Source organism: Vicugna pacos, chromosome 11 (genome assembly GCF_048564905.1).
Source record: "Vicugna pacos chromosome 11, VicPac4, whole genome shotgun sequence".
Classification (NCBI taxonomy): Eukaryota; Metazoa; Chordata; class Mammalia; order Artiodactyla; family Camelidae; genus Vicugna; species Vicugna pacos.
In genome coordinates this window covers 64,069,682-64,088,447 of record NC_132997.1, presented here as the reverse complement: position 1 = coordinate 64,088,447, position 18,766 = coordinate 64,069,682, and the positions used below count along the sequence as shown (strand labels likewise).

Genomic DNA, 18,766 nt, shown 5'->3' with positions numbered 1-18,766 from the left:
AAAACTTCACTGGGACTCAATCTGGCTCTATTGCTTTATTTCTACTGAGAGACAAATTAATTTATTTTGACATGTTTGAATTCAATATATTTGCAAATCAGTACCAATTAAGGAACTGTTTTTATATCTACTATAAGGGAATTTAATGAAAATGGGAAGGAAAAATAAACACTTGAACTCCTATTGTTCGTAACCTTGGAGTAATTGCATCAGGGTGATCTAATTTTACATATTTAACTGAGAAAAAGTTTTAAAAAGATATGATTCAGGAAGGAGACGCTAGCTTTCCTAGAATTCTTAGGATGGATTGTAGATAAGAAAATTATTAAGACCAAATGGTTAGACACTGTTTTTCACTTCTTTTCTGAAGTGTGCTTACTCTTGTAAAGAGTTTTGTTTCCAGTCACATCCATGATGTGTCTTCATCAGGAAGACCAGAAAACTGAAGCCCTGAGTGGTAAACACTTTCTCAAGTTCAGAAAACAATTTGAGAGCCAAATGTGCAATCTAGGGTGTTTGTTTGATTTACTGTTCAAATTAATGGAGTTTATCTAATCTCTCTTAGTCATTGGCTCTAAAACTTTAAAACCGTAAGAATTAGCTGAATAACTTATTAAAGTTGTCAGACATTTGGATCATGCTTAAAGATTCTGATTTAGTAGGTCCACAGGGTCAGGCCCAGAGTATCATTTGCAAATGTTCTCCAGGTGAATCAGATAGCACTTGTTCAAAGAAAACCATATTTTGGAGGAGTAAGGGACTTTCTCCCTGCTGCCTTGCTCTCTCTCTCTCTGTGTTTTTTTTTTTTTTTAATTTTTATCCTCACTGTACTCACCAAGCTTTAGTCCTTATGCCTGCCTACAGCACTGGATGTCCTTTCAACAGACTAGAATCAAGCTAAGAACACTTTTCTCTGATTCTAATAGATCTGAGTTTGAATTCTGTCTTTCATATGTATTAGCTATGTGACCTTGGAAACATTCTTAGTTCCCCTGATCTTATTTCTTTATCTGTAAAATGGGAACATTAATTATATCAAAAGATTGTTGAGTTACCAAAAGACATAATGTGTACAAAAAAACTTCCTTATGCCTAGCATATATTATAACCATTATTAATACATTATTTTGTAAGCTGTACTTCTGGTAGTTTAGCTTAAATCCTATAATGGTATATAAGGTTGTCTGAGAGACAGTGGCAACAACAAAAACAAAACTGGAATACTTACTAGTATCCATCTTGGCTAATATTGTAGATTATGTCTTATGCATTCTGATTTTACCCTTTTAGTTCTCAATCCTACATCAATTTTGCATCTGAAATGGGCATAATATTTTTCTTTTTTTGCTATTTTTACAGCTTTAAATTCATAGACCTTTTGGGGGTTTCATCAAAAACAACTACTCTGGAGTGGGACTGGTATAGGCTGGTTCTGAAACTTAAAAACAGCAACAAAATCACTAACGTCCAATGATTTGTGCATAGAGGTCTACATATTCATTCAATAAATATTTATTGAACATACGCCATGTGCGACATCCACTAGGCAATACAGCTACAAAGGAAGGACAGGGGAAGTGAATTGTGCACTCATGGAGCTGACAGCCTCACAAGCAAACCAGACAGTTGTGTAAACAGTTATAGTCAAATGTAGTAAATACATTAATACCAGATCCCCGGTTAAAAGATCGGTAGTAAACATGCCGTGCACCGTTTATATTTTATGTTCCTCAAATACCTACAAAGTAACTGTAGGTGGGACCAGGCAGCTGCACGGTTTGATGAAATGACTAGACCAAGCATATTTATTTCTGGCTGACTGAACTGCTGACTAAAAATAGGGTATGATGTAGGTATTTATGTACTTAGCAATGATCTCTAAGAAAATAGTTTTGTATTTTGACTTATTTATCTTGAGAAGATTGGTTCTTTTCTCCTTTATAGATGAATTTGCACATTTGGACTTTTTGAAGGGCGTAACAGCAAACTTTTGAAACAGGTTCTTTAATGCTTTTCTGTGTTATTTTCTACTGATTAGACCCTATTTTTAGGTATGAAATAGCATATAAAGATGAGAAACCACCATGCAATCTTGAAATACATTAATGCAGTCATACATATAACATGAAAGAAGAGAAAAAGATAGGTAGAGCGTTTAATATTTCAATTCAATTTTACTTTTAACAGTTGAATGAATGTACTACCTCACAATAGCATAATAAAAACAGACATCCAAATTCTGCTAGAATTTAAGAAAGAAAGAGAGTAGATATTAAAAGTTCCCATCACAAGAAAAAATTGTAACTATATGAGGTGATGGATGTTAACTAAACTTACTGTAGTAATCATTTAGTAATGTATACATATGGCAAATTATTATGCCGTGCAGTTTAAATGATACGATGTTATATGTCAATAATATGCTAATAAAACTGGAAAAAAGTTATAGCTGGATATCCCCTACCTAGTTCCTTTATCCCTACTGCATTGTTAGTTATTAAACTTTGAAAAAGTTTTAAAAGCCTGAGAGGTTATTTTGACAAACAAAATTTCCTCATATATATGGTAATTTATTATTTAGAATCCATTAGCTAAAGATTTTAAATGTCCATTACCCCAAAACTGATTCAACTATGCTTACTGTGTCTAATTGGAAATTTGATTTTTTCCTCTTTTTTTGTATAATACCTACTTGATACACTGAGAAATGAAAATAAATAAAATAATCAAATAAAACCTCTTAATCCTGGAATTACTTTTTAAAAATTTGAGACATAAATGTTACAAAATTAGAAATAATGTATGGCAACATTTTGAAAACATTCAAAAATGCTACTGTTTTTGTATCATCATTCACAGTGTGACACTTCTCTCGTTAAATATTTGCATATTTTACTATTCTATCTGTTCTGCCACTTTTGCTGAAGAAAACACACTATTAGCATGGTGCAATGGATTAAAATTAGACATAATTTCTTCAGTGTCCTCAAATTTCTCTGTGATAATGAATAGCGTTTTAATATGGCTCATAAACACCCTCAAAATCTGACTCTACTTCTGTCTCCACACTCACCACCAAGCATTCTCTCATACAGATTTCTATCCTCTGTATTGGACTTGGAATTCCTAGAACATCCTACAATTTTCCTCCCTCTGGGCCTTCACGTATGCTACTGTTTCTGCCTAGCATAATCTTTCCCTGACTAATTTTTTAGGTCACTTCTTTAGGTTTGTACCTTAACACTGCTTTGTCTGGGAGATTTTTCCTTTTAGGTCTCATCTATTTCTCTTCACTACTGTCCTACTCTAGGCCAACCGTCATTGTTCATTGCTTAAAATACTATAGTTTTCTATTCACTAGTCCATATTCAGCTACTTTGCCTCCTTTCCCGTTTGACTTTCACAGAGTGGTCAGACATCTTTTTTGAAGTTCACAGGCACTTCAATCAGTATCAGTCTGAGCTTTCTCAGCCCACTACCTGCTTGCCATGTTTCAGTGGCTTTCCAGTGCTCATGGGATAAAACTCAAATACGCAGTATTCCCTATATTCTGCCTCATCTTACAGCACAAGTTACCCTCATCCTCCTTTCCTCAGCAGTACTGGCCTTCTTTAAATCCTTGGATGTGTCCTTCCTCCATTCCAACTTAGAATTTTTATGCAATCAATTTCCTTCCAATTCCTGAGCCCACTATATTCCTTCACCTACAAGTGCAATTATTACTTATTCACATCCCAACTGCTTTTTCCAAGAATACTTTCTCAGATATCCCCCATTACTGCTTCTGTATACTTTGTTATAAGTGCCCATAAAGCCATGTTTCTTTTTCAGTATCATTTACCATTGTGTAATTATCATCTGATTCTTACCATCATTTGATTAATTTCTGTCTACTACACAGATTATAAGATATCTGAGGTTAGGAACCATGAATATTTTGTTCAGCATTATTATTCCCAATGCAGTTATGTGCTCCGTAAATATTCCCTGACAGGATGAGGAAAGGGACTAATGCCATTTGAATATAGCATTCGTTCTATTTTATTTGAAAATACTTTCAATATCTGTCTTCTCCTATGAATTGTATACTTTAAAGAGGCCATGTCTTCCCTATTAACTGTTCCATTCTATAATCTGTACATAGTATTGTGCTTAGACAAAAAAAATTGTTCAATAAATAAGTGAACAAAGATGCTGGATGAATTAAGGGGAAATAAACTTCCTGTTTCACCTATTTCATTCTACCCCAAACAGAAATCTTAGCTTACAGAACATTCTGAGAACTTTCGTAAAAAGACAAATAAAATATTGCATCAGTGAGATAGGAAAAGGCTTCACAAACCAGTCTGTAAGGGGACCTTATCTTGTCTGTGCTCATCCTGGACATCAAGAACTTGACTCTAAGGTGTGGGAATATATCTCTATATGACAATAGTTGCAGGAGTTATTTCATTTATGAAGATGAGTAGAAAATGATATCAAGAATAATAAACCGTATTTGGTCATGAGAACCCTATAGCTTTAACCATCACATATATATTCAAGGCAATATTATTTAAACTAACATTCAAATTGAGTAGAAATCCATTCCCCACATTGCAACTAAAGTGACATTTCACTAGAATTAATTTTTTTAATCAAGAAACTGGTGAGGATTTGCTAACCAATGAGGGTAGAGAAATGAACTCCTGATATTTTTGATTGCATCCACTTTTTCTGTCTCACCTCTTTATTTGCTTTTAGGCAATTATTTATTCCCACCACCCTTATTTGGGAAATATGGTAAATGTGTGTTATTCTTCCAATCACAGAAGCAGAAAGTTTTTTATCCCATCACCGGGAGCCGCCAGAAGACAGACGATTAGATTGTTTCTTCCCTTTCTGTGTATAAAATCCTTGGATGGCCAATACATGGCATAAGCTTATTAAACAATAATAGTACAACTACACTCTTAAGCATGTTCTCTGTACCAGGTACTTTACAAAGTTCTTTCTCTCATTTATAAAGTAAGCATTGTATCCCTTGGGAAGTTCTCCTCAGGAAGCTATGGTGTCTTGCCCAAATTCAGTCGACAGCCGATAAATGGTACAGCCAGGATTAGGACCTTAAGACTCTTATTATGCTATTTTGACTTAACACATGTTTGCATTTATTAACAAAATAAAAGTAATGCTCCCTGTTGTACTCAAACTAAAATTTCCCATAGATAGAATGCAATGAAAGAATGGAATCTGTAATAATTCTTTGTTTGGAAAAACTTGTTTTAAATTCTAAACAATGGATTCAAAATAACTGTTTGAACTTGACGCCTTTGTTGTTGGAAGACTTGCTTCACTCTGCTATGCGGGCCAATGTCAGACTATACATAATCCTGAAAATGTGAAGGAGGAATTCAATTCCATGTGGATACAGAGAAAGCTTATGAAAGTTGAAATGAAGGATTGTCAGAGTCACTCTTCCAATAGTTAGGGAGGCAAAATCTATTATCTTTGAGGCAAGATTTTAGTAGTGCCATAAAAAGACAGGAAAGGTTATCTTCAGGTAAAGTAAGTTCTCATACTGAACAATAAATCTAAATTAAAATAGAAGACAACTTTAGCAATTAAGTGATGCTCTCTGCATGAGGGTTTATTTTATATTTATAGTTTTCAAATACCTTTCTCTTTCTTTTTTATTCTTTGAAATCAAGACCAGTAGTTCCCCCTAAACTACTGTCCTTATTGAATAAAACTCTTTTCTCAAAATCCCGAAGTCCAAACTTATATGGTTTATATAAGAATAATGGCAATGTTTCTCAATATAAGATAATTTTAATTTTCTTGAATAATGAGAAGTTAACTGGAATTGTTCACTCAAGCACTTCCTTAGCCATTGTGATAACATTGTTTTCATTTTGAAGTATATAAAAATGGATTCCTGGACGTTAAATTATGGTTTTTCTCTGCTTTTGTGTATCAGGAGGTAGGCTGTTTATTCTTTAATTCTTTATAAAATCTATTCTATTTTTATTTTTCAGTATAAAGCCTTTCAGGAAGCTTAATTGTATAAATTTTTTGCATTGTCATTTGTTACAAGATTAATTCACATTCATCAGCAAAGTATCGATTTTTTTACTTTAATAGGAAAACTAACAAGATTATTTTCTTGATTCAAAGGTATTTAGTTCTTTTTAAAGTCAAGATATTTATATGTACGTTATTCTTATTTTAGATTTACTATATTAAATTTCAATAATACCAGAAATTGAAAATGACTTATAGTATTTTTCTAAGAGTTAGCAAAATATCAACTTGTTCAAGAAGTTAATGAAAATACTTTAGAAACATTTGCCCCTTCTCTTCTCTATATATACAAATATAAATTTTGAATTTCTCTTTTTATGGAAATTACATTTTAAAATGCATGAATCCTTAAAAATGAATATAAACGTGGCATTAAAAATCATGCCAAGTTTAATAATCAATGTTGATACACTTGCATTTTAAATAAATACCAAATGTATGTCTATATCGGTAGTATATTTGTTTAGAAAATTTGTAAATAATTGTCTTTGGTACAGTTTTGATAAATTGTGTAAGAAACTGCATCTCCCATTCAAAATCAATATCACATTTAGACTCTATGATCTATTCCAGACATGTTGACCTTTCCATGATATTTACCTCTGAAACTGATGACAAGTGAATCCCAGTGTGTTTAAGTCCTTAGTCCATCATCCTGAGATGAAGGCCAAATGTCATTCTTCAGAACACTAACTCACATGACCTACAGGAGTCAATCTATTCTCAAGTAATATGATGTGTCTGAACTACTACTGGGATTTTGATATTTCTGTCTGGATTAAATGAAAGATATACAAAATATGTCTTCTGACTATGATAGTGTAACGATTTTCCAGATGATCCAAGTACATAATTGACTGAAAACCTCTTATCAGACATGGACATGTGGCGGCAATGAGAGTGTACCTCACAGGTGTCCAACTATAGGATGTACACTTGAGCAAGGTCCCAGCTGTGGTGCTCGGATGTCTATTTCTGTGTTTATATGAAGGTCATGCCTCCTCGGGGCTGCTTGCAAATAGTGATTGAGAAAAGCAGAGATGCTAAGGTAGGTCCTTCCCTGAGAGACACAAGATTTCTCTGACATGGTAATCTTACTTAAATCATCATCCAGAACCTTACTGAAATGACACATTACTCACTCAAATGACACAGTAAGGTAGGATGTTTATGTACAGGCTATGTCTCTTTTCTTCAGTTGGGGGTCAGAATGCATGTGCTTTGAAGGTTCTCCTAGCCTTACCCTGCTTCCTCCTTATTTCTTTCCCACAGGTATTCCCTCTAATAAAACACTTGATTGTTAAATCTCATCTTAATGTCTATTAAAGGACGAACCTGAACAAACACAGGACATTAAGGGAATAGAAATTCAAAAGGAGTATTAGTATTTTGAAGGATACAAATTAAATTCAAAATAGTCATGAACATTTAGAGAAACAGTTCTAGGAAAAATAAATATGAAAATTTTTTTTAAGATTTTACATAGAACTTTAATACATGTTAAAATAAGTATTAATATGTATTGGTATATTAAAATGAAGATGAATACATTGAATAGGTTTAATATACATTAATTTACATGGAAACAATAAAAAAGAAAGCCTAACTGTGATAGTTAACCATTATTAAATATTATAAACAATTTGCCATATGGATTTACTAAACTAGTATGAGAAACTGGAATTTCATTTCTTTCAGTTCAGCAACTACGTGGTTACTATCACATTTCTGTCCCATATTAATGGTAGACATTGCCAGGTATGCAGAGTTCTCTTTCTCAATAAGCATAATCCTTATCAAGACACTTGCTAATAATCAATAGGAGAGCATTGTCACGCCTGTCTTAAGTAAGGAGTTTAGCTCAGTTTCAGTTGTAGGGTAGCAAGATATTCCACCCCAAAATATGCTGCTTTGATATATTGATTATATTGAGCAGTAGGTACTTTAAAAACAGCAAAAGCAGGGAGAGGCTTTCTCTGAATCTCCCTTATCTACCTGAAGACAGATCCTTGAAAAGGAACTTAATCATCTTAGATTCTCTCCCCAAGAGTTTCATCGATCAGGGAAGATTGACTGTGATCCTAGGAGAGGAGACTAGCAGTAGATACCACGCCCAGACCAACACTGCCACAAACTATCTCACCTCTGATCTGTTCTAGGCACTCATTCATCTTTCCTAAAATTATTTACTCTCCCCCAAGAGACCTGCATCCTCCCTCCAGTTCTCCTATTAAGATGGTATTTAATCCTGAATTCTAAAGCCATCTCTTTGAGTTGCTCATTTTCCGGTGCATGTCCCTTGTATACGTGAGAAATACATGTTAATAAACTTGCTTTTCTCTTGTTAATCTGTCTTTTATTACCAGGGTCTCAGCTAATAACTCTGAAGGGTACAAGGAAAATCATTTCCCCCCCTTTCATAGTTATACTACTTGAAAGAGGGAGAGAATGCTAAAATTGATGAAGGATCAGGTAAAAATACAGAAAAAAATAATTTAAAAGAATAAATACACCAATAATAATCTCAGCATAAGGAATGACTTCTCAACATTTACAGCTATCCAAAGATTGAAGGGGTGAGTTTCTCACAACTGTAAGGTTTTTAAAAGAGCCTAGTCAATTTTGTGCCAAGGATATTGCAGAAATCAAGAATTATATTATTAAGCTGAATAAATGATCTTTATGGTCTATTTCATTTGAAAACAGTTTTTATGAGTAAGATTAGCCTATTTTTCTCTACTTTCAAGGAAAATTAAATTGCAAAAACAAGATTTAAATTAAAATATAAAATTGAATATGGATATAGAGAAACTTCTTAATTATCTGAATGGTCATAACTCAAAAATTAGGATTATTTGTATAAGGCAGGGCCTCATACTTGGACTTCATTCATTGCAAAAAATAAATTAATAAATAAAGACAGCTGGAAATGATTTTGAAAAGAGTGGGTTGTTTTGACAATAAAATATAAAGAATATCATGATCTCTTTAAGAAATCTGTTTTTGGGAAAGGGAAGTGAGGAAGTATATAGAAGGATGATTTGGGGCATGCAAACTCTAAGACACTTAAATTATTGCTATGTCCTTGTTTGTTAAAAAGAGAAATGGAAAGATTCAAATATGATAAGAATGATGCATGGAAAATAGAAATTTGTTACCATTTTGAAAGTTTTGATTGTGTGTAAGCTTCTAAACAATATGATTGTTTACAATTATAGAAGTAAATATTATGTAGTCTGAAGAGTTATACACTTCTCAAAAATTTTAAGAGGTACTCAGTGTTTTCTATAAAATGTAGATGTTCATCTAATGACAAATAGATGAAGCAGATGCTGTCTTGATCCTCCATTTAACCTAATTAAAAGACTCAAAGAAAGATCGAAGGTTTGAAGGTTTGAAGAGGTCATGAAATTAACAAAATGAGTCTGTTTCCAGTATTACAACTGCCGGAGGGGACCAAAGAGAAGTAAGTGCATACTTATTTTAGGAATGACTATAAATCTGGCCATTATAAAAGTAAATATATATCTGTATGGGGCAAATTGCTTTCCCATTTTGAGATTCTTCCTACACTTAAAAATTACTTGAAGCCAGACCATCGGGAAACAACTTTAGTTCAGGGCATTTGAGGAAAGACAGAGTCAAATGTTTTCCTTATACATATAAAATATCACCATAGTATAAATTACAAATAAAAACAATAATATGAGAAATTGCTCTTCTAATTTTGACAAACTAAATTATTTCAATTAATATAGTATGGTCTGTAAAATCATCGAATAATTTTGCAAACTTCTTTATTTCTTTTTCAAATAACCATTAGTTAAAAAGTAAGGTTTTAAATTATGAATAGGACACAGAGGTGTAACATAATTAAGTATGTTGCAAGGAGGGTTTACCTTTCTGCTACTTTTGCATTGGTCAGCTAACCTACTAATTACCTGCTACCTAAAATTAAGCTGCTAATATTTACTATGATGTTTACAAATTGTCTGTTACTATTTGTACCTTTATAATCTTAGAAAAGATAATGATAGGTCCATTATTATACTCCAGCAACCGAGTTATTACTGGTAGCTCAACATTTAAATGTTTTTAACTCCATTAAAAGAATAATGGATTTTGTTTCTTTGTCTAGGTAGAACTGGTATGTTGGAAAATATTTTGCCAAATACTAAATGCCACCTCTCGAATGTTTTCTGATGTTCTCCACAAAGACAGTCCACAGCTCATAACTCTCATTTACATTCTATTATGATGTTTTCATTTTCATTTTCTTTTTTCCTTTTACTTTTTCATTTTACTTTTGTGATCAAGACAAGCAGACTTCTCAGGAAAATGGAGAAAGTAATTAATTGTAATCAAATAATAAATCAATAATAACCAGCTAGAAATCAAACTTTAGCTTGCAGTTCAGTAAGGTTTGGTTTGCTATATGTAATATAAATACTTGATAAGCTAAAATCACTAGAAATAATTTAAAACACTCAAAAATGCTCATATAAGATTTGCTTTGAATTAAAAAGTATTCATTCTTTTACTATTTTAAGAATGTAATCTGTTTTATCAATACATATTTAAAAATAAAAATATGTCTATACTATTACATCATTAGACTATTACATCATTAGTTTATGCACCCAATATTGTAGGTTCTTAATAGAAACAAAGTGATTTTAAAGTGACTTACTGCTATTAAAATCTATAATTTGTCTAAAATTACTAAATGTGCTAGTTCTCCACATACACCATTTCCCCCTTTTTCCTCAGTGATAGAGGTGGGGCTAGGGCATAGCTGCCTTGCTGGGAACAGCACTCCTCCACTCTTTCATAGCTAACTGGACATTTGTCTGGGTTTTCAAGACCACATGTGCGCTGATGTGAAGTTTACAACTCCTACTTCACTTGGTTCAGGAAATCTCTAGAGGTGGATTTCTGCCCCTGTTCCCTTGGATTTCTGCCCCTGTCCCCTTTCTATAAAGTGAAATAGCAATAATTGGTATTATTTTGAAACGGAATATCCAAGATGAAAGACCCTAAATTGTCCTGGGTTCCTGAATGAATGCATGGAAGAACCGCATGAAGAAGAGCTTCCGCCAGCCCACAACAGCCACTTCAGACTCTCATGTGAATCCAAAATACATGTACTTTTAAAATTCTTTACAGCATTGAAATTTACAGGCTTCTTTTTACAGCAGCCCAACCTACCTTAACTAATCTTAGTATCCTGAGACTTAAAGATTTAATAACTGGCCATTCCACAAAATAAGATGGTAATTGGGCCAGGGGAAGGAGGTCAAGTTAAAAACTCAATTCAAAATTCTAAACCAAATGAATATTTTATCTTTAGGATCTCTCTTTAACACTGAGTCATTTGTTGAAAACTATTTTTACCCTAAGAAATGCGAAAGTCAATATTGGAATGAAGACATTCCTAAGATATTAAAAACCAAATATAACTCAAATCACAATGCTACCTATCTTGGATTACTATTTTCATTTTGTAACCCATAAGCATCCTCCTCCCCACAACCTACCAAGAACAGAAATTTTATGTTATCATTTTTTGATTCCCTGAAATTTGACAACATAAAGTTGAAGTTTTCCACCAGGAGCAATTCTGTAGTGGAGGTAAAATTTTACCTCTAACCTCTTAGGGTTTTTATTTTTGTTTTTGTTTTGGCTGAGCTTAAGTATTAAACTAAAAGAAAACAGATTAACAGGAGGAAGTGTATACATTCATGTAAGTTCATGTGACATGGGAGTCCTCATCAAGAAAGGAAGACCCAAAGAAATGGTGAAACCCACATATGTTTATATTAGGATGAACACAGATAGGCAATAGAAAGGAAGATATAAATTATGTTAAAAAGGTCTGTTTGTATAGAATTATCTTTGGTTTCATTCCTCATTAAAAAATGTTTCTTTAAAAAAAATGTTTCTTTTCACCTAGTACAGGGAGGGTATCTTTCATACTGGGAGTTTTTATCTCCTGTTTTCCGGAAAAAAAAGGTGAGAGTAGAACACTCTTCTTGCATTTGCTCATTTTAAACTGTTTTCAGCTCAAAATAAACCTGTGCCAAAGTGGCATGTTTTGGGGTGGCATATTCTGCCATCCTTCAAGTCCAACACAAGGGATCATCCTAATAATCAAGTACTAAAAGCATTGTTTAGCAACTTTGGAAGTTTTATGCAATTAGCTAAGGCAGTAAATGAATTGAAAAAAAAAAAAAAAGACAGGGACGGGGACATATGAGGTTTACAACAACTTCCCTTCCTTTCTTCCTTCCTTCCTTCCTTCCTTCCTCTTTCTTTCTTCCTTTCTTTCAAAAAAGGAACCCATGCTGACTTTGAAAGCAATCTGAAATAGTCTAGCCATTCTGACAAAGATGGTGGTTGAATGTACAAAAGGAAATACTATACAGAAATAAAACTCTTCTACCACAAATACTGTTTTAAAAATGACCAACTGGGAAATATTGCAATATAAGTGAGAAAACATTTCTAAAATGATTAATATATGATGAATTGTTTTATACTAATAAAACATTGACCAACTATACTAGTTGTAACAATACAAGCTCCTAAATTTCTTGCTCACATAACAGTTCGTTGAGTGCCTTCCAAGGTAGGTAGCTTTCCCCTAGGCTGTAATTCAGAAGCCTGGGCCCCTTTTAATTTGTATTTTTATAATTGTTAACATATGAATCCCAAGGTTGCCTGGGTATTTTTTCCATTTCACCTATCCATAAGAGGAAAAGGTTAAATCAGGCCAAGAAATGATACAGACCATATTTTTCCATGTTTTATTGGCCATAACTCAGTCCCACAGTTCCACTGAGCAAGTGAGGCTAGGAAAAAAACTCTAACTGAATGCCCAGGAGAAAAAGGAAAGGATTTACTAGGCATCCAGACACTATCTGTTTTGTACCTTTCCAAAAATTTTCAAAGGAATGGAAAGATGATTGATGAAGAAGATAATCATCAGCCTTAGGTTTCTTTTTTTTTAATAGTTCATTCCATGCTTTATGTCAAATTTTAGTCTATATAAACAATATAAACACTTAACTACAGTGATTTGCTTTTATTCATAAAGCAGTGTCTTCTATCAATATTTGGCATGATTTTTTCATTGTTCAAGTTTTCTGGGTGTCTGACAGAAAACAAAACCATCCTGTTCAGTATCTAAGCATTATTAAATCCATTTTGGCAATTATACTGATTCTTACTTAGGATTCTCTTCATAACCTGTAGGATGCAACAAGAGTACCCAAATGCTGGAACAGCACATGGACTGGGGGAGTCAAGGGCACTATTTGCAATTGTTAGAAATGCTCTTCTGGAAGGTCAAAAATTCTTCCACATGTGCTCATGTGACTGCTTGTAATTTTAGCACCAAATAATTGGCTAGGTCTTTCTTCTCTAACAACTTTATTAATAAAATACATTTGCGGTTAATAGTTCTATGCAGAGAAGATAAGAAATGGTAAATTATTCATTGAAAAAACATTTTTTAAAGGTGGCATTAAACAAAGGCAATTAAAACAAGAAATCGAAATGAGCAATGCCCTGATGAGATCCATGACCTTGGCCTTAATGCCACAATATTTTAGCAAAAAGAGTTAGTGAGCAATGCGATAGAGAAGTCTGAAGGCATCTGTCTACAGCTAAGGAAACAGCTCCAAATGAATGCACAGAAAAGGGACACTATTTATTGAGTTTATTTAAAGGGAAAGTGTTATTCAGGATGCAACTTGTTTTTCTTCTTTGGAGACTTCCAAGGAATGAGTAGACTTGGGATGAGAAGTTTTGGAGAAAAAAGGCGGGAATTTTGTTAAGCAGAAACAGTGAGGAATTTTTGGACCCTCCTCAAATAGTAGGTACAATTTTGTAAGTACCTGATCTAGATAAGGTGGTGAGAAACACAAGTGGGTTTACATCCATACTGGTTCTTGAGAAGACCAAAATAAACACTTTTGGGAAAATTATCAAAAAGTAGAAAACTGTGTATCACATAGCAAAGAACTGGAATCCATAGGTTTCCATGTCAACAAGAAAGGAAAGGAAATAGCTAATAATGGACATAAAGAAGAAAATGACCTTTAACACAGATTGACCAAGAATTCTTACTGTTTTAAATAAAGTTTACATCTCAATGGTTTACCTATGTGTTAGGTAGAATTTTCTTGTAATTATACTACATAATTTAATTTAGTGTTTGCATATTGTAAGGCAGCTTTTATTGAAAAAAAAAAACCCAACCTATTTGGTTTAATGTGGGAAATGTTCCCAGATGCATCACCTCCTCCTCCCTCAAGATCTTAATCCTGCTTCAGCTTAAAATTCTTAAGTAGTTCTTAGAAATTATGAGAACAATAAAATACAAATTCTGGAATATGATAAAATATTCTATTATATGAAATCCTCATTTTTTGAACTTCAGTCAATATCATTGTTTAAGTTCCAATTTGTCTCTAGATAGATTAAATTCATTCAATGTCATTCAATACATTCTCCCATATTCCTTATTAACACTTTTGTACATGCTGATTTTTTTTGGCTTGAGGCATTCTTCCGCATTTTTGTGGAGTGGTTAAACTCTACTTTTCCTTCAAGATACAGATCAAAACTGTGTTGATCATGTTCAGACACAGCTGAGCTCGTCTGCAACATGCTTTCTTAGTACTGTGAGCTTCTATTGTGTTTTCACAGTGTATTGTATTTTTCATATAGTTCTTTGTTCCTACTCCATGGTTGTGAGGCTCTGGAGTCCAATGATCAGCTGCCTTTTAATGCTACACCCAGAGTGAGTATATAGTAAAATACAGTATATAGTGAGCCTCCTTCAAATGTTGGTGAGAAAGCTATCTCCTACAGGTCCTAACATACTAATAACTGTACATTAATATTTTAACTTACTGGGTATAAAAAATCATAAAAGAAAATTCTACCATATTTGCGGGAGAGAGTTATAAAACTTTCTTTCACTTGTATCCAATCATGAAGCAATCACAAAAATATGGTGACTTGAATTTCATGATTTTTTTCAATAAATTATTTACCTTCTAAGGATGGGGATATATATATATACACACATAATAATAAAATGCATATGTGTGTGTATGTATATATATGTATATATATGTACATATATATACACATACACACACACACCTTTCTCTCCCTCACACACACACAAACACATGCTATGGACAGAATTTTGTCCACTTAAAATTCATATGTTAAAGCCTTAACCCTCAATGGGATGGTATTTGGAGATAGGGCCCTTGGGGGGTAATTAGGTTTAGATGAGGTCATGAGAATGGGGCCCTTATCTTGGGATTAGGGCTCTTAAAATAAAAGAGACACTAAAGAGCTTGTTTTTTGTTTTTTGTTTTTTTCACTTTCCTCCATATGAGGTTTTGGAAAAAGTCAGCAGTCTGCAAGCCTGGAAGAGACCTCTCACCAGAACCCACCAGGCTGGAACCGAGATTTTGGATTTCCAGCTTCCAGAATCGTGAAAAAATAAACATTTGTTGTTTAAGCCAGCTAGATCTTGAATTTTGTTAGGATAGCCTGGCCTGACTAAGATAGTATATACACTGACTCTACGGCTGTTAATATACATTATACACAGAAGCACACACACTGTCTCTCTCTTTCTCTCTTATTACATAGGAAATATCATTTCAGATACATGGCAAAATTATATGATATAATGTTTCTGGTAATAATAGGAAACTAAATGTCTAATTCTCACCATTGAGATCATTAATCATTTGCCACTTAAGGCTAGAAATATAATGTACTTTTCAAAGTTTGCTTTAATTATTTTTAAAGGATCCATTATTCATTGGAGCATTACTAAAACTGTTATTTTTCACTAAATTGTCATTTTAATTCTATTAACATGTAATATAAATATAACATTATGCTATTTCAGAAAAGCTTAAACTAGATTTAGAAGCCCATTTCCTTGATTAATTCACATCATCAGTTTTGAGAGGCTGAATCAAAACAAAACAAAACAAAAACCTTCACATGCCACAACACACGACAGGAATCGATACCTGTATTCCTCCTGTGTGAAGCGTGGGATTTCTCCAGGATGTAAGACAAGAATTTTCACGGTGGCACTGCTGGACATCACAGGCTCACCATCATCAAATGCAAGAACCACCAACTTAAAAAGAAATAAAAATTCATGTTAAAGACAATTAACAAGAAGAAAATAAAAGCAGCATTTTTCTAGGTATGTTTTTAATCATTGGACTGCCTGGTTCTCAAAGGGGGAATGGGGTGCAATGACCATGTCCTCACTGCCTACCAGGCAACAGAGATTGTGCCACCATCTGCTACATATGTTCCCATTTAACCTTCACAGCAGTCCCACCAGGTAGATGTCATCATTTCCATTTGCTAGATGAGAAAACTCAAGCAGGTTGAGTTAATAACTCAATTATAAAAAAAAAAAAGAAAATACCAGTAAAACAAGAAAAAGATACTACATCTCTCCAATTATAAACTCTTTTCCACAATCCCACTGGTGCCTACAGTAAAAACATGAGCCTTTATCAGCATCAACACTTATTTAAAAAGTGTTAAATTCAGTCACATCGATAGCAAAAAAGCTAATTAGCCGGCTTACAAAAAGAAATTAATTTTTCCAGTGAATTAATTGTCTGCAAGATTATAGGGCAAAAACACTTCACTCTGGAGGATAAAATTGGAAATCTTTGTAGTTTAACACACTTTGATATGCACTCTCTTAAAAACAATTAAAATCTATAAATCCAAGTTCATACTGCAGAGCAGAAAATGTTCAAATAAAGAAAAGCTTTAGTCGTAAGATGTAAAAGCTGTGTATTATTTGTTACTAAAATAGCTTTTATATCTGATACTTTTCTTTGATAACCTATATTATGTCAAGAATAATTCTAATGTTTCTTTTGAGAGATATTACATTTTAAAACTATGTGTTTCTCTGGAATGTACATAACCTTGGAAGCTGCAGGTTATTAATCTAAATTAATTCAACGTAGACCATGAAACCATAACCAAGGATCATCCTGAGAGCCCCAATTTATCTTCGATTTAATACTTTACAAACAGAACAATTATTCCAAATAGAGATAAAATTATGTGAGATATAGTACTAGCTGATATTAACTGTATTAACTGATGAAGGTATTTTCCCAATGTTTGGTCAAAGGTTTTATTTCCAGGAGCAAAAAAATTTTCTATAGAAAATGGAAACAGTCAAACACTAAATAAAGTGGATTATTTATAATAACAGCAAAGGTAGTATTATTTCAAATTCTCCAAAAATATATCATGAGTACATAAATTTGATCCAACAGTTGCCTCTAGGTACTTATCTTAAGGAAAAATATTAGCAAGTGACAAATAATATTTGTACAAGCAGTTTCATGATAGTAAAGATTATAGTAACAAAAATTAGAAACAGTCTAATTATCCTACAATGGGGCATTAGACAAAAAAAAATAGTGTATTTGTACAAGAGAACATCATGCAACTATTAAAATGATAGCATTAGCAGTATTTATTGTCATGGGCCATATTTGACTAAGATTTTAAAAAGCAGTATGAACAATATGATTGTGTTATTTTAAAATACATATTCATATACTTTTATTTGCATGGAATGTCACCATAAGGATAGGGATTATAATGGTAAATTCTAGTTATCTCCAAGATGTGAGTATCAAGTGATTTTTTTTCTTTTTACCTAACTGTATTTTCTCAGTGTCCATGCAGAAGAAAATGTATTATTTTGTAAGCTTAAATATTAAAAAGGAGAAAAATGAAAAGAAGTATGGTTATCTGTTAAACTCCCCATCAAAAGTTAAACATCAAATAGACACCGTGGGGAAAACAGTGTACTGACCTTGAAAATTGTTGTGGGTTCTTCATTAAGATTGACCCGAGTTATTACTCTTCCCGAATCTTCTTCTACATCAAAAATGCTGGCAGGATAAGGAAACTGGACATCATCTACTCTATACCTCACACGACTTGCAGGTGACCCCTAAAACAAATTCATATATTATTTCGCAAAATGAAAACAAAAGGTAGTGATAATGTTAGACTGACTGGTAAAACAAACAGTCTTACAGAAATGAAGAATCATATCTTAACTTTTCATACTTTCAGATTTGAAATGTAGCAGAATCTTTAGTTCTTTAGGGTAAGAATTTGAATCAACGAAGGGTCTTTACATGTTATTTAAACTTATGTAAAAGAATAAATTAATGGTTGCCTTGGGTGTCTTCTCTTCCACATTCCTCTAATTATGTGAAACCTCAACTTCTTCCTTGAACACAGGGTCTATTTAATATTTTATCTTCTGAGACCATTATAAGTTACTTTCTTTGTTATATTTATTTGAACTCTGTGATACTCAGAGGACGATGAAGTGTGGAGGACTGAGGTAAAGTAGAGGAGTGGGTATGGAAGTGAAGGAAACATTATTTTCCATCTGCTATATGTCAACTTACCATGCTAAGTTTTTTCATAAATTCATTCCAACAACTATCCTTTAAGGTAACATTTCTAATAATGATGATAGCTATAATAGTAAAATGATAATAGCTAACATTGGTTGAAAGCTTGTTATGCACAAGAACCATACTAAAAAATGACACATGTATTGTCTACCACTCATTTTTAAATTAATGAACTT

At 33.0% G+C, this 18,766-nt stretch overlaps 1 protein-coding gene across 1 annotated transcript in view; it reads right to left on the bottom strand.

Moving 5' to 3' along the window:
• Positions 1-18,766, bottom strand: part of LOC102539006 (protocadherin-15) — a 379,801-nt gene that overhangs the window by 87,678 nt on the left and 273,357 nt on the right. Inside the window, exons 20-21 of the mRNA XM_072971518.1 lie at positions 17,972-18,112; positions 16,134-16,246 (exon numbers count right to left, since the gene is read on the bottom strand). Coding sequence (XP_072827619.1) covers positions 16,134-16,246; positions 17,972-18,112 — 254 coding nt within the window. The remainder of the gene's footprint in view (positions 1-16,133; positions 16,247-17,971; positions 18,113-18,766) is intronic.